The following is a 21634-nucleotide window of genomic DNA, read 5'->3' as shown; positions in this document are numbered from 1 at the left end:
ACGTAAGTGTGGGTGTGGAGGTAGATGTAAGTGTGGGTGTGGAGGTAGATGTAAGTGTGGGTGTAAGTGTGGGTGTGGAGGTAGATGTAAGTGTGGGTGTGTGTGTGTGGAGGTAGATGTGTGGGTGTGGAGGTAGATGTAAGTGTGGGTGTAAGTGTGGGTGTGGAGGTAGGTGTAAGTGTGGGTGTAAGTGTGGGTGTGGAGGTACATGTAAGTGTGAGTGTGGAGGTACATGTAAGTGTGGGTGTAAGTGTGGGTGTGGAGGTAGATGTAAGTGTGGGTGTAAGTGTGGGTGTGGAGGTAGATGTAAGTGTGGGTGTAAGTGTGGGTGCGGAGGTAGATGTAAGTGTGGGTGTGGAGGTAGATGTAAGTGTGGGTGTAAGTGTGTGTGTGGAGGTAGATGTGTGGGTGTGGAGGTAGATGTAAGTGTGGGTGTGGAGGTAGGTGTAAGTGTGGGTGTAAGTGTGGGTGTGGAGGTACATGTAAGTGTGGGTGTGGAGGTAGATGTAAGTGTGGGTGTAAGTGTGGGTGTGGAGGTAGATGTAAGCGTGGGCATGGAGGTAGATGTAAGTGTGGGTGTAAGTGTGTGGGTGGAGGTAGATGTAAGTGTGGGGGTGTGTGTGTGGAGGTAGATGTGTGTGTGTGGAGGTAGATGTAAGTGTGGGCGTAGAGGTAGATGTAAATGTGGGTGTAAGTGCGGGTGTGGAGGTAGAGGTAAGTGTGGGTGTAAGTGTGGGTGTAAGTGTGGGTGTAAGTGTGGTGTGGAGGTAGAGGTGGGGGTGTAAGTGTGGGTGGGTGGAAGTGTGGGTACGTGTAAGTGTGGGTGGGTATAAGTGTGGGTGCGTGTAAGTGTGTGTGGGTGTAAGTGTGGGTGCGTGTGTGTGTGGGTGTAAGTGTGGGTGGGTGTAAGTGGGTGTAAGTGTGGGTGGGTGTAAGTGTGGGTGCGTGTGTGTGTGGGTGTAAGTGTGGGTAGGTGTAAGTGTGGGTGTAAGTGTGGGTGAGTGGAAGTGTGGGTGTAAGTGTGGGTGGGTGTAAGTGTGTGGGTGTGTGGGTGGGTGTGTGTGGAAGTGTGGGTGGATGTGTGTGGGTGGATGTGTGGGTGGGTGTAAGTGGGTGGGTGTAAGTGGGTGTGTGTGCGTGTGTGTGGGTGTGTGGGTGGGTGCAAGTGTGGGTGTGTGTGGATGGAAGTGTGTGGGTGTGTGGGCGGAAGTGTGTGTGGGGGTGTGTGGGTGTGTGGGTGTGTGTGTGGGTGTAAGGGTGGGTGGGTGTAAGGGTGGGTGTAAGGGTGGGTGGGTGTAAGGGTGGGTGTAAGTGGGTGTGTGTGGGTGTGTGGGTGGGTGTAAGTGTGGGGGTGTGTGTGGGTGTAAGTGTGGGGGGGTGTGTGGGTGTGTGTAACTGTGGGTTTAAGTGTGGGTGGGTGTAAGTGTGTGGGTGTGTAGGTGTGTGGGTGTAAGTGCGTGTGGGTGTGTGGGTGTGTGTGGGTGTAAGTGTGGGTGTAAGTGTGTGGGGGTGTAAGTGTATGTGGGTGTGCGGGTGTGTGTAAGTGTGTGGGTGTAAGTGTGGGTGTAAGTGTGTGGGGGTGTAAGTGTATGTGGGTGTAAGTGTGTAAGTGTGGGTTTAAGTGTGGGTGGGTGTAAGTGTGTGGGTGTGTAGGTGTGTGGGTGTAAGTGCGTGTGGGTGTGTGTAAGTGTGTGGGTGTAAGTGTGGGTGTAAGTGTGTGGGGGTGTAAGTGTATGTGGGTGTGCGGGTGTGTGTAAGTGTGTGGGTGTAAGTGTGGGTGTAAGTGTGTGGGGGTGTAAGTGTATGTGGGTGTGCGGGTGTGGGTGTAAGTGTGTGGGGGTGTAAGTGTGTGTGGGTGTGCGGGTGTGGGTGTAAGTGTGGGTGTAAGTGTGGGTGTAAGTGCGTGTGGGTGTGTGGGTGCGTGTGTGTGGGTGTAAGTGTGTGGGGGTGTAAGTGTATGTGGGTGTGCGGGTGTAAGTGTGTGGGTGTAAGTGTGGGTGTAAGTGTGTGGGGGTGTAAGTGTATGTGGGTGTGCGGGTGTGGGTGTAAGTGTGTGGGGGTGTAAGTGTGTGTGGGTGTGCGGGTGTGGGTGTAAGTGTGGGTGTAAGTGTGGGTGTAAGTGCGTGTGGGTGTGTGGGTGCGTGTAAGTGTGTGGGTGTAAGTGTGGGTGTAAGTGTGTGGGGGTGTAAGTGTGTGTGGGTGTGCGGGGGTGGGTGTAAGTGTGGGTGTGGTCATGGGCATGGTGTGGGCATTGGTGCAGGCGTGGGTGCATGCGCCACTGTGAATACAATGGTACACAGTCTCAGCCTCCCCCAAGACCCTCTTACTCCCAGCAGCAGGATTTGTGCCGGTTTTGCTTGCTTTTCAGAGTAACTATGGAAAAGAAAGCATGATGTCCTCTGGAGTCCTACAGAACGGAGCCCCCAGGTCAGGGCATGCTCTGTGTCAGCGCCTCAGACCCCAGCTCTTACTGTGCCCCAGGGTGATGGGGGTGAGCGGGCCACTGTGGTCTGCTGTGGGCTTTTTAAAGGCCAAATATGGCAGGTAAACTCCGTGGAAGATGTAAGAGAACATTCAAATGTCTGAGACGAAATGGTTTTAGTCTAAGCCATTTTCACAAGGTTGGGGAGTTAATCCAACCTAGTTGGCCTTCGAGATTTTCCCCAAACACTCTCAGCCTCCATGAGGAACAAATTCTGCAGGAACAGAACATGCCCTTCGTCACCTACAACTCATCCCACCTCACCCTTCCTTCAGGTTTCTTACATCGCAGCCGGGATCCAGGGTACGTTAAACTGAGGGAGGAGCCCCCTGGCAGACGAACGCTGAGCAGCAGGGCCAGGGGCCAGGCCCACGGCCTTCCAAGCTCAGGCCCCACGGTCTCTTCTGCTCTGGCCTCTGAGTGCAGTGAGGCTCCTTCAGTGAGAGCCACAGCGAGCCAGGAAAGCCCGGGGGTACCGGAGAGCAGTGCTCATGCCGTGGGGTCTCCAGTGGTCTCCCTGGGGCCAGCCTTGGCTTCCCAGGATGCCTGGGAGGTGCGAGGGAGGGGCCCAGCTGAAGAGTCAGCGTGGGAAATGCCTGGACAAGAAGGCGTGTCCACACTGAGGCTCCGTGTCAGCCTGGTCCTTATACACGGCTCAGAGGAGGTGGAGATGACTAGGGAGCCCAGTGATCATCCCCAGGGTGCAGCCACTAACCCAGCTATAGAAGCTGTGAACGCGGAAAATCAAAGGAGTGTTGCTGTGAGGTGACAGGGGTGAACCCCGGACCCCCAGCAGCTGTGAGGTGAGAGGGTTCATGAACCCCGGACCCCCAAGCTGCTGTGAGGTGAGAAGGGTGAGCCCCCGGGAACTCTGAACAGCTGCTGTCACCCTCCCAGTGAAGCCCCTCCCCTCCCCTCAAGGCCCAGCCAGGGACCCACCCAGGGACCAGCCTCCAGCTTCCATCCTTGCCTTGTGCCCCGACTCTGCTCTGTCCACCAGGCGCTGTGAAGCGTGTCCTGCTGTGGACTCGCCGCGCCACCCAGTGCTCCTCAGCCCCATTTGCTCCATCCATCCCTACTCCCCAGTGCCAAGTGCATGCCTCTGAGCCCCTACCCTTCCCCTCACGTTGGTCCCAGGTTAGCACCAGGCTTCCCGAATAGCCCTCCCTGCTCTCCTGAACTCCAGGCCCCTCTGTGGTTCACCAGCAATGCCTGATGGGCCTGTGCCTGCCTTTCCCCGGGACGACAACCTGCCCAGCAGCCTGGCCGCCCCCTGGCCAGGGACTAAAAATCAAAACGTCTCAAGTGCTTCCTGACACAGCTTCTCAGTTCTGGCTGTTTCCTCCACCCCATGGTGGCTACTTTGCCTGGGTCCCCTTCACCTGGGTCAACACCTGGCCTCGCTGCCTCACCTAACACCCCATGAGGGGAAGGACTGAGCGGCCCTGAGGGTCAGGTCTAAGGAAGCTGGGGTGGGAAGAAATGGGATCAGAACTCAGCATGAGAAGACCTGGGGAGGCAGCGGGGGTGAGGTGGGGAGGGCACAGCAGGGCAGGGCACGGACTGCAGCAGGTGGATCTCGGATCGCGTCTCCCCTCAGCGCCCACGGCAGCACCCATTACAGAGGGCTCGGGAGCACTCTGTATCCTGGTGACCTACAGGCGCCATGGCTGGGTGACAGCAGTTCCCTGAGGGCAAGGACCCCATCTTCCAGGGTTATCTGGCTCTCCCTGGAGCCCACCACAGCCTGGAGCCCACCACAGCCGGGAGGTTCAGGGCTCCTCAGTGCATGCTCATGAAAGAACAGCACCTGCCCGTGGGTGGCTGGCTGAGCCCTGGAAGGACTGAGTCCCAGTCGCAGTTACCAACCTCATTTCTTTACTTGATCGTGGCGATTTCTCTTTGCTTGGTTTCATTTTTCCAGGTGGATTCAGTGGTACTTTCCCGTTATCTACCAGATCTGTAGCAGAGGGAATCTTTGATGCCACCTAGGAAAATGCAACAAGATGATTTCTGGAATCCCAGTAGATGCTGTTTTTCCACAAAGCTAACCTGCAAGGTGTGTTAGACTAGCTCCTCGTCCATGAAGAGGTGGGTCCGAGGCCGCCCCGGGTAGATGGTCCATGTGCAACCATCTACCAGTCATCCCCCCAGGTCTTGGCTAGCTCTCGTGCCCTACTGGGATCTCAGTTTGGACATCTTTTTGGGGCCTCCCTGACAGCCCAAGCTGGGGTAGGAGGTAAAGATGCAGAGTGAGGGGACTCTGGGGTAGCTCGGAAGGCTGCCCTGCATGCCCTTATGCCCCCCACGCCAGGTTTGCCGCAGCAGCTGGCTTCCTACAGGCATCCTTAGATGGCCCCTCTCCACAGGGGCCCCAGATCTGTTTCTCCAGCTTCAGTGCCAGAGCCTGGGAGACCTGGGAGGACCCAACACTCGCTGTGATGTGCAACCTAGGCAGGAGGAGGCTAGCACCCCAAGGGCGGCGTGACCAGAGCTGCTCGCTGCCTCCAGTGGACACATGTGAGAGCCACGCTGACCCCTCCGGACCTCAAGGAGCTTTGGGCCTGTGCGGGTGCCTGCAGCGTGCAGTGAGCACATGTGTGTCTGTGTGTTACCGGGGACTGTCAGAAACCAAAGGATGACAAAAACAGGTAGGAGGGAGCCCTGACAACAGAGTGGGAGAGAAGAACTTCCAACCAGGGGCTACTGCAATGTGGAGACTCGTAGGATCCATTTAGCCTTTACTGAGATGATGTTTGGAACTGTTCTATCTGCCATTCTCTCCTCCAAATGTATTTCTAGGCCTGGGCCTTTGTCTGGCCATTAGTTTAACCCTAGTACATGCCTGACACTTAGAAAGTGTTTGGCAACCAGAACGGGCGGAAAGATGGGAGGCAGGGAGGACCAGGGACCACCCACCAACCTTTTCCTATCCCTCCCACCCCACCATAAAGCAAGGCACAGGCTGCAGACACAGCAGAGGAAACTCTTGGCTGACTGAGAGCTGGGACACTTTCAGGTGATCAGGATTCTCCCAAAGGTTCTTCCAACAGAAAGAAAAGAACAAATGCTAAATCCTGGCCGGGCGCAGTGGCTCACACCTGTAATCCCAGCACTTTGGGAGGCCGGGGTGGGCGGACTGCTTGAGGTCAGGAGTTCAAAACCAGCCTGGTCAACATGGCGAAACCTGTCTCTACTAAAAACACAAAAAAATAGCCAGGTGTGGTGGCGCATGCCTGTAGTCCTAGCTACTCAGGAGGCTGAGGCAGGAAAATCGCTTGAACCTGGGAGGCAGAGGTTGCAGTGAGCCAAGATTGTGCCACTGCACTTCAGCCTGTCTCATAAATAAATACATAAATAAATGCTAAATCCAGTGGGTGTTTTTTTCTTTTAAAATCAGACACTTAATTTTATTTTAAAAGACATTAAAAGTATGTATTTGGAGGGAAGTCCACCCATCCACATTTTACTTCCACTCTAAAATATAGAGAAGGAAGACTTTTTCGAACATCCAGTTCTTGAGTGAGCAAGCAAAGAACCAAATATAAACACGAACACACCGGCGAAGTCTACAACAGGCTGCTGCTTTGGTGGCGTGGAATGGGCTTTGCGCCAGGGTTTGTATGTCGAGTGTCAAACATGCAATTGATGTGAAGCCCAAAATATGGGCTCAAGTCATGGCTGGTTTCAGAGCGACATGAAGAGAAGTGCAGTGCGTTTTACAAAGCAGGTGACAGACCCAGGCTTTACCCAGCCACAGGCTTTAGCTCTGTAGCCCTTTCAGCAGCTGCAGACTCAAGGCTCCCACCCCATCGAATGTACTCGGGGTGTGACCTCACAGTGACAGATCAGCAAAAGCACATGCAGGGCAGGGGGCACACCCCCAGGACCAGGCTGCAAAGCTAGCGGCCATGATTCCCCAGGCCCGCCCAGCCCAGCCTATCCCAGCCCAGCCCGTGGGTGCCACTGGCCAATGGGATCCACCCAGCAGTGGCCACCCAAGGCCGTGGCGCCCTCTCGTGTCCTCCTGCCCAGCTGCAGGGAGCTGGGAGGCCAGCAGCCTGGGAGCTTGCCCTCCCCGGGCCAATGCATGGAACCACTTCCCTGTTATGGACATGGAAATTGGAGTTTTATTTATTTATGCTTGTCTCTCTAACAACACTGAAATACACAGATACACTTCTGTGTATATAAATGCTTATATGATTGCTTTTATTTCTATAAAATGGACTCCTAAATGTGTTCAAAGAAGGACACGTTCTTCACTTGGAAGGATGCCTTCCGAGCAGCTGGTGGCAGCAGCCTCCATGCTCTATCCCACGCTCCACCACCTCAGCACCTTTCCACGCTGCTCCACCACCTCGGCTCCTCCCCACGCTCCACCACCTCGGCTCCTCCCCACGCTGCTCCACCACCTCGGCTCCTCCCCACGCTACTCCACCACCTCGGCTCCTCCCCACGCTGCTCCACCACCTCGGCTCCTCCCCACGCTGCTCCACCACCTCGGCTCCTCCCCACGCTGCTCCACCACCTCGGCTCCTCCCCACGCTGCTCCACCACCTCGGCTCCTCCCCACGCTCCACCACCTCGGCTCCTCCCCACGCTGCTCCACCTCGGCTCCTCCCCACGCTCCACCACCTCGGCTCCTCCCCACGCTGCTCCACCTCGGCTCCTCCCCACGCTCCACCACCTCGGCTCCTCCCCACGCTGCTCCACCTCGGCTCCTCCCCACGCTCCACCACCTCGGCTCCTCCCCACGCTGCTCCACCTCGGCTCCTCCCCACGCTCCACCACCTCGGCTCCTCCCCACGCTGCTCCACCTCGGCTCCTCCCCATGCTGCTCCACCACCTCGGCTCCTCCCCACGCTCCACCACCTCGGCTCCTCCCCACGCTCCACCACCTCGGCTCCCTCCTGCCGACCACACAGGCGCCTGCACCTCACGTCCACCCTACGTGTCCCTCACAGGCTGAGCATCTTTTCATGTATTTATGGTGGCTTAGATTTCCTCTTCTGTGGACTGCCTGCCATACTTTTTGCCCATTTCTTCTACTGGATTCTCAGATTTTTAAAATCAATTAGTAGCCATTCTTTGTATATTAGATATGAACATTTAGGCACAAAGATTTTCCCTTGGACTCTGACTACAGCACTCTGGGCCATACAAAGTATCTCACCAGTGCCTGAGGCAGCGCAGGCCCAGAGGGTGGCACAGGGCAGCAGCAGGCCTCTCCATGCGTTCAGCTGCCTCACCCAGGGCCTGTGGGGTGCGCAGAACAGCAGCCAGCTACCACGGAGCCCTGCCTGCTGCCACAGCCGAGGGTCTGCCTCTGCGCTAGGTGTGCGCTCCCGTGGGCTGGGCCTGTGCCTGGTCCCCTCCCTGCTCAGAGCAGGCCATCAATACTCGCTGACTGAACTGCTCTATCTCATGATAGATGAGTTTCTAGAAAACCTATTTTTTTCTTTTTTAAGAAACTGCAGACACTCTCACTGTGACGGTCTCACAGGACTCAGAAGCACGACTGTGGCAGCATCGACCCCTCCTCTGCGCCCCCCTCCCCAGAGCCATAGCCCTCCCCACAAAGTCACTGGGTTGGTGTACGTTCTTCCAGACCAATGAGAGTTTTTGTGCACTGTCCTACAACTTGTGCTGCTTTAACTTACAGCGACTTCTTCGAGACACTTTCAGGCCAGTGGATGTGATCACTGACTCACCCTTCCGTCGGCCACAGAGGCAGCCCATGGTCTGGATGTGACAATTTAGCCATCTCCATCTGTTGACATTTAAAGTTTCCCATATTTTTGCTATAATTCAGCTCTGAAAGCATTCTTAGCAATGTCTAATTGTGCAAGTATTTTTATTTCTGGAAGTGGCAAAATATGTATTTTTAAACTTTCCCACATATTGGGGAAATTAGGAAAAAGGTGACAGCAAAGATGGTGACTGAGTGTCCTGTGGGGCCCAGGACCTGAGAAGGGTGAGATGCAGTCCTGGTTTATCCAACGCATTGGACACTGTGAATTCCTAACTCTGAGCCTTGTTCTGAGGTTATGTAAGATGTCACCATCAGGGAAGCTAGGCCGGGGGGAGATGGAAACACTATTTTTGCAGCTTTCCTGTAAGTCAAAAACTAGCTCAATACAAAGTTAGACAAAGGAAACACTCCTGAACTGTCCAAGCAGTCCACGCTTGCAGGCCCACGTGGCCACACTCTCTGCTGTAGGGTGAAGCCCTTGGGGGCCTTACCCCAGCTAAGGGGGCTGCAGAGGCAACCCGTGGCCTTTCAAAGTAACACACAGGGAGCATCTCTTAGAAGAAAGAACTGAAGAAACATCTGCGACCAAATTCAACGGCACATTTGCCTGACTATGCTCACAGGACAGAGAAGCAAGCCAGGCGCATTCTGGAGGGAGGAGCCACCGGCTCCCACCACCCTGTGCCCACGGCCCTGTGCCCGGCTGGACTAAGACCCTCACACAGTCTGGGGAAAACGGGAAGAGAGGACTGTACTCAAGATGTCCCGTGTCCCATAGCTTAAGAGCTGGCAATCTTGGAGGACGGTACTCAGGATATCCCGTGTCCCATAGCTTAAGAGCTGGCAATCTTGGCTTCCAGGGAAACTGCCTGCCCCGAGGTCCAGAGACCAAGGGTGAGGAGCCCAGAAAGACCTCTGTAGGGCCCACCTCGACCTCAGCTGCTTTTTATCTTTTGAATCTTTTCCCCTCATCTCCTCTTTCCCCTTCCCTCTTTGAGCTTCTAATTCCTCAGACAGGAGCCAAAAGTCAGTGAGCCAAGAGGCAAGCCCTCAAGGCTGGGGCGGGAAACTATCCCCTCCGGCTGGGCAGTGAGCAATGGTTCTGGATGCTGCACTCCAACCCAGCCCCACCGGCCAGCAGCCTGCACAGGCAGCTTCCTCCCTAAGTCTCGGCTCATCCTCCATGGACAGGGATGCGTGTGAGCACCCACCCACCCTCGGGACTGGACTAGTGCCCGGTCACCGCCCACGCACGCCGTACCATGCTCCTCCGCGGAGGCAGGAGTTTGCTGAGTTCTTCCTTCCTCTTCCTCATCCTCTGGGCTCGCTCTCTCCACTCCTGCAGTGCCCTTTTCTCTCTGGAGAAAGAGAAGGTTAATGTCATAAGTTGCAGGCAGCTTCGAGCCAAGGCTACAGGATTTCTCTGTCATTTTACAGCTTGTGGTGCACCTGTCTCCAGGGGGCACAGGCTGGGGGCATGCATGCCCTCTGGGTGGGAGTCTGAATCACAGCCTCTTCCTCCGGGCACATCTGGGCAGAGCCGGGAATGCCGGGTTCTATCCCGAGGCCCTGTGTGTCGGTGCTGCCAGCAGTGACTGACGCTGGGGGCCAACCCCACCCAGTGACCAAGGAAAAGGCATCAGGACCCCTTTCAGGTAAGGGCACCAGCTGGGGCTGCCACCACAAGCGCTGAACGACGGGTTGGGGGTGCCTGGCTGCGGGTACTTGTCGACATAAGGTCTGTCTGTGGAAGATCTGAATGCCTGTCTCTAAGTCCCTCCCTTCAGACACTTGAGTTTCACTTTTAAAAACAGGCATCTGGCCAAGGCGGGTGGATCACGAGGTCAGGAGATCAAGACCATCCTGGCTAACGTGGTGAAACCCCATCTCTACTAAAAATAGAAAAAATTAGCCGGGTGTAGTGGTGGGCGCCTCTAGTTCCAGCTACTCGGGAGGCTGAGGCAGGAGAATCGCTTGAACCCAGGAGGCAGAGGTTGCAGTGAGCCAAGATTGAGCCACTGCACTCCAGCCTGGGTGACAGAGCAAGACTCTGTCTCAAAAAATAAAACAAAACAAAACAAAACAAAACAAGAACAGGCATCTTCGGGCCTCCCCAGTCCCAAGCCAGAGTCACATGCTCCCTCCTCACAGCTCGTCGCCTAGGGCTGTGAACATCCCGAGTAACGCCCACATCTGCGGCTGGGCGGGGCTCCTCGTGTGTGGCTGGGGTGGAATGAGGTCCCCAAGAGCCCTTACCCAGGCCCAGGGCTCCACCCCCGGAAGGCCAGCTCTCCAGCCTGCAGGACTCCTGTGGTTGGTGCCCCCTCTCCATCCTGCCCCCAGATCCGGCCTCCTCTTGTCTCTCCCATCATCATCCTGGATGCCTGGGCCGCAGTCCGGATTTTCCTCGACGCCTCCACCTGACATCTGCTCTCCTTCCTTGCGGTCACAGCAGCTCAGCCCTTCTGGGCTCTACCCGGCCCACAGCCCACCTCTGACCACCTTCCTGCTGAGGGCTCCATCCCGAGTCAGTGCTGCCTGGGATCAGAGCCTGGCTGCGTCCTCTCCCGGTGCCACCTCAGGGCACAGGTGGTCTCAGCAGCTACCTCAGGTGAGGCTGTGTCCTGACACCTGCCTGGGTGTGTCCCAGCCCCCAGCCCCCAGCCCCAGCCAGGCTGGTGCCCCCCGTGTCCCCACTCAGCACCATGTGTGGCGCTGGACCCGCTGTGCTCCTGGACGAGGGCCTCCACTTAGTGTCACTGTCTTCTGGTCACGCCTTGGGAAGCAAAGGGGTGACGCTGTCCACAGGGTGATGTGAAGGGGGCTGTGCTGGGTCTGGGCCCTCAGAATAGGCCTGCCGAGCTGCTCACTAGGAGACTGCAGGACACTGGCTCTGGGCTCCAGGCAGGAAAATAAAGAAGAAAGAGTTCAATTGCTCTTTGTATCCAAGAACTTCTCTTCCATGAAGGTGTGGGATGAGGCCTGAGCCTGGTGTCTGGGGGTAAGAGTGCCCTTTCTGCCCCCTGCAGCTGGTGGTGCCCAGAGAGCCTGGGGCAGGGGCTGAGCCTACGGAAGGTCTCATCACAATCACCTCCATCACAGCCATGGCCAAGAGGGAGTGGGACTCCCACAGGCAGCCTCCTGGCAGGGCAGGTGATACCTGAGGAGTCAAGGGGGCAGGTGTCTGGACACCCACTTCAGAAAATGGTACCTTGAAACTGGCAGAGCCGAGGCAGGAATGGGACCCACCTGCAGCAGGGAAGGGAAGGGAGGTGCCTGCTGAGGCACACAGTGAGGGGAGGGCAGCTGGCATGCTCGACAGGCGGGGCTGGTCCTGGGGGGCTCACCTCGCAGTGACTGATGGGCCCGGCTCTGTAGAGCTACCCTGAGGGACGGTGTGGGGCGACTGATGGGCACCAAAGGAAAGCCTTTCCGGTGCTCCCTGGGCCCCAGCAGCTGTGGCCCGTGGCCGGCAAGACCTGGTTCCACAGCGATGGGCTTTCTGGTGCAGCCCGGACCACACTCCCATGTCCTAGGATAGCCCTAGAGTGGTCAGTCAGCCTCATCCTTGCCCATCAGTATGACAGCCTGGGGCAGGGGACCAGCTCTGAGGGCTTCACCTCACTCATCTTTTTAATGAAAAAGACAACCAACTACAATGTCTGGCTGGACATTGGGGGACAGCTGTAGACAATCACAGAATCTGTGTGCTGAACACAGTCCCTATCACACGGTCCCAAGAGAAAACAGCACACACACAACAGGGTGGCTTCAGGAGGGTTTATTCACGTTGGGGAGGGAGCATTCAGGAGGGTTTATTCACGTTGGGGAGGGAGCATTCAGGAGGGTTTATTCACGTTGGGGAGGGAGCATTCAGGAGGGTTTATTCACGTTGGGGAGGGAGCATTCAGGAGGGTTTATTCACGTTGGGGAGGGAGCATTCAGGAGGGTTTATTCACGTTGGGGAGGGAGCATTCAGGAGGGTTTATTCACGTTGGGGAGGGAGCATTCAGGAGGGTTTATTCACGTTGGGGAGGGAGCATTCAGGAGGGTTTATTCACGTTGGGGAGGGAGCATTCAGGAGGGTTTATTCACGTTGGGGAGGGAGCATTCAGGAGGGTTTATTCACGTTGGGGAGGGAGCATTCAGGAGGGTTTATTCACGTTGGGGAGGGAGCATTCAGGAGGGTTTATTCACGTTGGGGAGAGAGCAGGTGAGCCACAGGGGCGGTGCAAGAGCTCTGTGCCAGTGAGGGCCGGGCTACAGCCACCCACAGGACAGACCAGGGAAGGAGAGATTGCCAGAACCCAGAAGGAGGGAGAGGCTGGACTCGGCCAGCTCCAGGCAGCTCACAAAGAAGCCGGGAAAGTAAAGACGAGGCCCTCGCCCTCCCGTTCCTCCTTGACCTCCTGCTGGGGGCCCCCACTGGCCAAAGCCAACCACCAAGTGAGGGGCACGGGGTGCTGTGGCTGTGGTCCATGCCAGCCGGACTCCTGGGGCCCAGGGAGGGGTGGAGCCAGGTGGTCAGTGGAGCTGGAGGACAGAGAAGACACTGAGGACACTGAGCATATCGGCCAACACACCTCGCAAGGTGGTGGCACTGGCGGCAGTCACAGCAACCCAAGAATGAACCTCCCTGATGACCATGTCAGGGCCTGGAATACTCCAGGGAAAATGAGGAGGGAAGGACTGAGGAATAACAAGAAATGAGGGAAAAGGACAAGAAAGCAGGCAGGTGTCGTGAGGAAGCTAGGGCAAAGATGGACACAAGGGGGCGACCGCAAGCACTGCAACTGCGCCTGTCCCACAAGGAGGCCTCAGGGCTACAAACAAGGGAGCAAGGCCCCTGCACGCAAGGCCCTGCAGACCACGAGTGCTGCGCCTGCCCCACATGGAGGCCTCAGCACCTGCCCCACACGGAGGCCTCAGCACCTGCCCCACACGGAGGCCTCAGCACCTGCCCCACACGGAGGCCTCAGCACCTGCCCCACACAGAGGCCTCAGCACTTGCCCCACATGGAGCGCTGCACCTGCGCCTGCCCCACACAGAGGCCTCAGGGCTACAAACAAGCGAGCCCGTGCGCGGCGCTGCAGACCACAAGGGGCACGTGCAGCTCGGCTTCCCGGTGAGGAAGAGACGGATCCTGGATCAGCATCAGTGAGGAGAGAACTAACTAAACACTTCCACAAGGCCTGCCATAAAATCACAGCCGAGTCCCAGTTCCAGGTGCATTGGGCCGGCAGCACGGACCCCCACCCTGTGTGGACTCACCGTCTCTGCTGCTCCATCAGAGCCTGCTTCTCCCGGAGCTCTTGGAGCGCCGCCGCTCGGCTCTCTTCCAGTCTTTTTGCTCGGATCGCCATTTGGTATGGTGACAAGAGGTTGGGTAAGATGCTCCTGGAGGAGGCTGTCTTCCTTCTAAAATTACAGAGTGTTTTTAGCTGAATGTTTAACAAAACCCTGTGACGGTAATTCATACAACGTGTGAAACGTAAAAGGAGGGCCTGTGGATCATCTGCTCATCAGAACAATTATCACGACTAGAAGCTGCAGTCACCCCACAGAGTCCACAGTCTTGACTGTTGATTTCAGGACACGTAATGAAGATGTGTGGATGGCAGCAGGACACTGTCCCAACACGCCCACTGCCAGCCAGCTACTTTCCCAGGACGCTTGACAGTCAGCTTGGGAAATGCACCTGAAGGACGTGCAGCCTTGGCAGCTGCACCCGACCTGCTTGAGACCAATGCCGCACCCTTGTCTGACCTGGACAGAAACGCCTGCGGAAGCAGGGGGCCTGGCCAGCAGCTCGCCCAGGCTGGACGATGTGACGTGCCTGGAGTTCAGGTGCATGGGGTGGTGCTGCAGCAGGTCGGAATCCCATCGCTGGGTGATGTGGGAGCAGGGGGCGGGGCAGGCAAGGCCATCAGAAGGCGCCTGGCCTCCACAGACACATTCAGGCAGGGTCAGATACCGGGTCCCCTTGAGGGAAGCCTGCGGGACAGCAGAGGGGATAGCCAGTAACACGGTGGGGTCGCACGGTGCTGGAGACTCCCTCTCCCTGCCCATGAGAGGGAGCTGACAGGTGTGCCTGGTGTTTCCTCCCAGTGAAAACACCTGGGGAAAACCAGGCCGGAGATAGGGGCTCTGAGCCCAGGACTGAGAGCCAGCCAGGTTCCAGAACATGACACCTCCTCACCATGACCCTTGCACCAAAGCAGCTTAAGAAACACAACTGGAAGCCCTGCCTGGTCTTCCCTCTGAAACCAAACACCTCGCCCAGAGGAGAAAGGCCCATCCCATTCCACGGCCTGCCCTGTGCAAAGCCTCACACCAGCAGCCCACCTCGGGAGGCCACAGCCAAGCAGCATGCCCGGTGGCCACGTCCCAGGAGGCTGGCCCGCCCCACCACGCTGCACGACCTTTCACCCTCATCTTCCCCATCTGCACGGGAACAGCAGTGACTGTCCCTCGTCTTCCCCGTCTGCACGGGAACAGCAGTGACTGTCCCTCGTCTTCCCCGTCTGCACGGGAACAGCAGTGACTGTCCCTCGTCTTCCCCGTCTGCACGGGAACAGCAGTGACTGTCCCTCGTCTTCCCCGTCTGCACGGGAACAGCAGTGACTGTCCCAGCAGAGCAGAGAGGGCAGGCATGGCCTGTGCTCTGGGACAGGGGTCATCTGGGGTGTGTGCTGGGCACTGGCCTTTAACCTGCTGCTGTTGGAAGGGCAGGTGGCCCGGGCTCTATGGAACACCAGGTCTCCTGTCGTGGTCTCAGGGTCCTGAGCAGTATGGAGAAGCTGCCCCAGAGGAAGGCCTGCTGGACATCAGAATCAGGCTGGGGCAGTGATGCTCCATTGTACTCCAGCTCCATGTTTGATGACTTCAGAATGCTTTTATTCCCTCCCAATATAACTTTGGGATTTCAGGACCAGACCATTATTTACCTATGATTTTTACATAACATCACTTTTCTTGCAAGTATTTTGGACGTGAGCACTCAGCCTTATAAGCAGGCCCATGCCACATGAGTCACCTTGGACCGGGCCTGCTGCTCCCTGGCCAGAGAACACAGAGCAATGCCAGCTTCCCGAGTCCCAGACCCTCAGGAAGGGCCACCACCCCGAGCGCGGACCAGGGCCATCATCTTAGAGCTTCTTCTTAATACCTGTGACCCCACGACAACCTGACCAAGTGGGGAAACTGAGGCCCCGATAATGCATGTGACACCACAACCACTCCCGTGGGAAAGCTGAGGCACTGAGTGGCTCTCTATGGCTCACCCTGGGCAGAGGCAGCAGAGGGGGAAGACAACATTCAGGGTCCACCCAACAATGGGGCAGGGGCTCCAGGTTGAGGCTTCCTGCCAGAGGCTCCAGTTCTCTGCTCCAACTTCCCAAGCCACCCAAAGCAATCTCCGAAGGCTAGGGTCTAGTATCCAAATCTGACATATTGATCAAATTATAAGTACTATTAATAAGCATACCACAATTCACTTGGATTAGCTATTATTAGGGTCCCTAACAATAAATAAATAAATGAAGGGAGGAGGGAAGAAAAGAGGTTTCTAAGCAGCAGGCTCAGCATATTCCTGCCCTTTTACCATGCGACTGTGTGAACTGAGAACACCACAAGCGTGTTGGAGCCTCTGAGGCCTCGCTGTAGCTGGGAACCTGCTGTGCGTGCTGCCAGGACATCCTACACTTTAATCTGTTAGTGATGCTTCCAAGGTTTGTTTTGTCCTGTTTGAATGTTCAAACCTACAGCACAGCTGAAAGATCAGGGCCGTGAGTGCTTCACGCCAACACCTCCGGGAAGGTCTGGTGCCACCGTGAACCTGCTCATGCTGGACGCTGCGTGGAGCCTGAGGGACCACAGACCACCGCGGCCTCCAAGAATCTTCACCCCCAGGAAGCCATTGTTGTCCCCTCGGCTATGACGATCTGCCTCTTGAGAATGCATGATCTAGATTCACTAATTGTTATTTTGCAGTATTTTCTCTTTAGATATTTACACACACACAGGCACATATACCACATGCAGGCACACACACGCACACCACAGATACACACCTCCCATATGTGTAGGTGCACGCCCTATCACACCCATGATTCGAGTTTTTCTCTCATGTAGCCTCTGCAGAGCCTGTTTCCTAAGGACCCTTGTCCTGGGTGTGAAAAGAAAATAAAATCTCGGCCCCCAAACTCACTGTGCCAAAGGCAAAGGTAAGCTTGGGAAGTGGGCCGCACAACGACTGCCTTCCTTTTGTCCCCAGGCAGCTGCCATTTGTTTTCTGCATAACTGACCTTTCCCTCAACTCCTCTCTTTTCACAGGTAAAATGTGGATTCAGTGAGCACTGATCGAAGCCTCACAAGAATGTGGCCACTTGGTTCACCGCCTGCCCCCACTTTTACTATTCTTTCCTCCTTTCCCTGCTGCCCATTCTTTCTCCTTTAAACGCTGACATCCTCAAAGCTCTCTCTGGAGAAAGCACAGGCCACAGATCTTACTGTCACTTATGTCTCTTTTCCCCGGGCGCATCCTCAACCTTGGCAAACTCAGCCTCTGAATGGACTGAGCTCTGCCACAGATGCTCTGGGCTTGATGCGGGTCCCCGTTACCCTAAACCTGGGACCGGCACTCGCTGCACAGTAAACGGTGGCAATGTGGAGGGACACTTTAAAAGCTGGACCTGATGTTTTAAAAGATAATTTAAAATAATTGTACAAATTCGCAAAGATCAAGAAAATCCCCCGTTGCTTTTAAGTTTTACCTGAAAACCCGTCTTGGCTTTGGCAGTTCTTCCTCACTGTTCAAGGCCGCCTTGAGATTTGGAGGTAATTCCCTCGGTAAGAGCTGATTTCCCAGAACGTCTGCCTTCACGTGCTCAACAATCTCCTTCCTCAGCTTCCAAAAGCGCCTGATCTCCTCGCTAGGCCAGTTCTCTGAGGAGTCAGCAGACTTCCTGAGTTCACTCAGGTCTGGCTTTTCCACAGACAGGAGAAAGCCGGCCTTCTCTTTCATCACGGCCCCCTCTGGGTCCTGAGCGTTCACAGCTCCTTCGTTAGACGCGTGGTCTCCAGACAACTTCAATCTTGGGCTCGGGAGGTCACGGAGGGTCATCTCTCTAACCGGTGGAGCCTCTGGTAGAGTAAGAAACCGCTTTAGTAGCTACTGTCAATGCCATCCCCCTATGACTTATTCAAAAAGCCAGTGACAGCCTGGATGGTGGGGGGTGGGGTGCCCAGATCCTCCATGGCCGCCACATTCCCTGTCAATCCAAACAATTCCCGTCACCCCACCTGCACCATGCCAGGCTGCTGCGGCACACAAAGCAGTTCCACATGGAGGGAATGGAAACAACACTGCCAGAAGCACACCTGGACTCTTCCACACAGGCCCCACCAGGCGCACCTGACCTGACCCTTCCCTGCAGGCACCGCCGGGCACACCTGACCCTCCCACACAGGCCCCACTGGGCGCACCTGATCCTCCCCCGCAGGCACCGCCGGGCGCACCTGACCTGACCCTCCCACATAGGCCCCACCGGGCGCACCTGACCCTCCCCCGCAGGCCCCACCAGGCCCCACTGAGCACATCTGACTCTCACGCAGGCCCCACCGGGCGCACCTGACCCTCCCATGCAGGCCCCACCGGACACGCGTGACCTTCCCACACAGGCCCCATAGGACACGCGTGACCCTCCCATGCAGGCCCCACTGAGCACGTCTGACCTTCCCACACAGGCCCCACAGGACACGCGTGACCTTCCCACATAGGCCCCACTGAGCACGTCTGACCTTCCCACACAGGCCCCACCGGACACGCGTGACCTTCCCACACAGGCCCCACTGAGCACGTCTGACCTTCCTACACAGGCCCCACCGGACACGCGTGACCTTCCCACACAGGCCCCACTGAGCACGTCTGACCTTCCCACGCAGGCCCCACCGGGTGCGCCTGACCTTCCCACATAGGCCTTACCACTTTGGAGGGACTTTTTGCATGTGTACACGGCTAATCTTGCCACATTTAATCAACATTTCTGCTTCCCCTCAGATCACTCAGAATCTTTCTAAGTAATGTTTAGCCCATTATGCCTGCTTTTCTTGTTTGGTGATGCTTTTGTTGACTTTCTCAAAACACGACTTCAGGGAGGCACTCCAGGCACTTTGGGAGCCATTGGGACCTATTGGCCAGGCTTCTCCCAGCACGTGCCCAGCACGACCTGAAGGCTGAGTGAGACCCCAGGTGGCCGTCACAGTGGACACAGGTGCATGGACGTCACGCCCCTGGCTGCCACGTGCTCCTGACTGCCGCAAGCTCGGGGTCTTAGGTTTGAAAGGAAAAGTTTTAAAAAATGGGCAAACATGCTTCAAAACGTCCTAAGAAGTCGTAAAATTCCCCCGGGGGTACAAGTGACTAGAAACATGCATATTTGACCAATCTGCCTGTCGACAACTGATTCAGGGCCAGGGACAAAACTGAAATTCATGAAAATGAAAGCAAACAGGAAGAGTGGGATACAGCCAAAAGACTTTTTTTTTTTTTTTTTTTTTTTAAGACAGAATCTCACTCTGTCATCCAGGCTGGAGTGCAGTGGCACCATCTAGGCTCCGCCTCCTGGGTTCACACCATTCTCCTATCTCAGCCTCCCAAGTAGCTGGGACTACAGGCGCCCACCACCACGCCCGACTAATTTTTTGTATTTTTAGTAGAGACAGGGCTTCACCTTGTTAGCCAGGATGGTCTCAATCTCCTGACCTTGTGATCCGCCCGCCTCGGCCTCCCGAAGTGCTGGGATTACAGGCGTGAGCCACCACGCCCGGCCAGCAAAAAGACTTTTTAAAGTAATTGAAAGGGCAAAGTGCTAAAAATATACATAGTAGCTGAAAAATCACTCTATGTGGCCCTAAAACCTAATAGAAAAGAGTCAGAAAATATTTATTTTTGACCAGTTACTTAATGTATTTTTTTCAAACTTATAGAAAAGTTGCAATAACACTGCTGAGAAGTTGGTGGACCCCGCACCCCATCAGCAGCCGCTGGTGCCTGGCCCCTGAGGCTACCTGCCCCCGTGAGCCTGCCCGCCCTCGCCTCTCTGTCTGGGGTGCTCATGCATTTCCTATAACACTCAAGGGTAACTTCAGACATCCTGCCCCTCCACCCTCAGATGGAGATGCTCACACATCACCATAGCGATTCACCAAAACCAGGAGTGTCCCATCGCTGACTTCTGTCGTTCACTGGCTGGCCTTCCTCACACCTTGATAACTGTTCCAGTAATGTCCTTTATCATATTTGTCCTGGCCCAGGATCCAATCCAGGATGAAGCAGCACATCCAGTTTCCTATTCCTTTAGTCTCCTTCAATTGGAATGAACCTTCAACTTCTCTTTTTTATCCTGATCCTCCAGCGGGGTCTGTCCGTGTCTCCTGAGCTCCCTGTGTCCTGGCTCGGCTGTGCCTGATGGTTCTGCCCCTCTATCCTTGTCCCGGCTGTCTCCAGGTCCTGGTCCTATCTCTCCTCGGCCACCCCATGCCCTCAGCTACCTGTCCCCACTCCTGCCAGGTGCCCAGTGCCCTCCACCTGCCAGTCCAGCGGCTACTTTTCTTTTCCTATTCTATCACAACGTCCTGGCAGCGTCAGGGTCAAGGGTGCCAGAGCCAGGCAGCTTCAGAGCAATGCACCAATGCAGGCCGCTATAACCTGGTTAAAATATGTCTACAAACAACTCAGCAAGCACAGGGCCAACGGCTGATTCTTAATCATTTAAAACAATTTCCAAATAGAGGCCATCTGGGTCAAAAGTACAAGGTCACATGTTATTTACAAAGACCTAATAAATTTACACATTTCAATTATAGCACATATATAATTATCTCGGCTAATGGTTGCAAACATGCATTTTTCTTAAGTATCAAAGTACATCACAAATAGTAAAATTTTAAATATTCTGAAAACATTTCAGAATATGTACTTTTTTGGCGAGGCTTCATTATGATTCTCCTTTATCCCAATTTAACTTTACTTTTTCCAAGTGTAACTACAATGCGTACTCAAGACCAGAACATATCATGAGCATCTGAAAATACCTGGCTGGCAGTACATTGAAAGAATGGAACAGGTCAATGAGCACCCACCAACAAGGTGATTAGATAAAACGTGTCTACAGGGCCATTTTCCTGCCAATTTCTTGTACCTCGTTAGGAATAAGGAATATTTCATTGTGCTTATTTTAAAATAGCTGTCTAATGGAGCATCAAGTCATTCCTGAAGCAGCTGCCTGCGGGTGGCTTGGAGGTGATAACTGTTTCATTTGATTGATCACAATAAACTTCTACCAAAATCCACTTGAGCCAGGATCTATAATGTGCCCAGATTTATAGAACCAAGGAAAAGTCACAGAGGTAATTGGGTCGGCCTGAGATCAGCGTACGCTGTGTCAACTCAGCAGAGGACCCATGACTCCTCTATTTCTCAGGACGTTATTAAAGAGAAGACAGGTTCTGCCCTGATTTTAAAAAGCTGTAACTTCAACGTTAATGTGATTTGTCATAAATCACCTCCTACAAACCTTGAGAAGTTGGATTTCTGGGGAGAGAGTGTTCTACTGCCCACATCCGCAGGAAGCGCTGGATAGCCACCAATCCCTTCTGCACAACGAGCTGAGGAGGGAATTCCAGAGGGCAGTGTCTTAGGTTCAGTGCTTTCAGCGTGGTTACGCTCCCTGCAGTGGAGGAAAAAAAACCGTCAGCATTTTATATACCATTCTTGAAATGAAAATGAGGAACAAATAAAAACTTTTTACATTTTAAAATATGATTCTATTCAGTATTTGGGGTAAAATCATGTTAACAGATGTCAAAGATTTGCTTTAAAGGTAACTCTGCAGGAGACAGATTCCGCAAATTAAGACCAGGATAGTTACCAAAAAACAAATAAATAAAATCAAACAAACAGAAGCAGCCACAACCACCTTCACAATTCTGTATAATTCAGAATACAAAGTCGCTATATTATCTAAAATGCCCATTTTCAATATAAAAATTACCAGACATGCAAAGAAAAGGAAAATGTACCCTACACTCAGGAATGGAGCAGACAATGGAAACTGTCTTGGAGGAGGCCCAGATGTTGGGTTTAACAAAGACTTCAAAGCCGCCATTTAAATATGTTCAAGCAAATGAAGAAAATCGTGTTAAATCAGAAGAAAATAGAATACAAGGACTCCACAAATGTGAAATGTCACTAAAAATGGAAATGATGTGAACACTTGGAGGCTGTGGAAATGATGGCCGCTGAGAGGTAAGGCTCCCGTGGTGGGCAGTGGGCCAGCCCCCCCGGCTCAGGCCGAAGTCCCTGGAGTGAGGAGCATGGGGAAGCACTGCAGGG

At 54.8% G+C, this 21634-nt stretch overlaps 1 protein-coding gene across 1 annotated transcript in view; it reads right to left on the bottom strand.

Moving 5' to 3' along the window:
- The window catches only part of LRRC27 (leucine rich repeat containing 27), a gene marked incomplete at its 5' end in the record, with an annotated part of 45426 nt that overhangs the window by 11519 nt on the left and 12273 nt on the right, over positions 1-21634 (bottom strand). Inside the window, 5 exon segments of the mRNA NM_001134214.1 lie at positions 4352-4470; positions 9499-9595; positions 13510-13656; positions 17013-17382; positions 20817-20969. Of these exon segments, the coding sequence (NP_001127686.1) occupies positions 4352-4470; positions 9499-9595; positions 13510-13656; positions 17013-17382; positions 20817-20969 (886 nt within the window).

Source organism: Pongo abelii, chromosome 8, assembly GCF_028885655.2.
Source record: "Pongo abelii isolate AG06213 chromosome 8, NHGRI_mPonAbe1-v2.0_pri, whole genome shotgun sequence".
Classification (NCBI taxonomy): Eukaryota; Metazoa; Chordata; class Mammalia; order Primates; family Hominidae; genus Pongo; species Pongo abelii.
The sequence above is the reverse complement of the archived record's forward strand: the minus strand, read 5'-3'. Positions and strand labels throughout refer to the sequence as shown.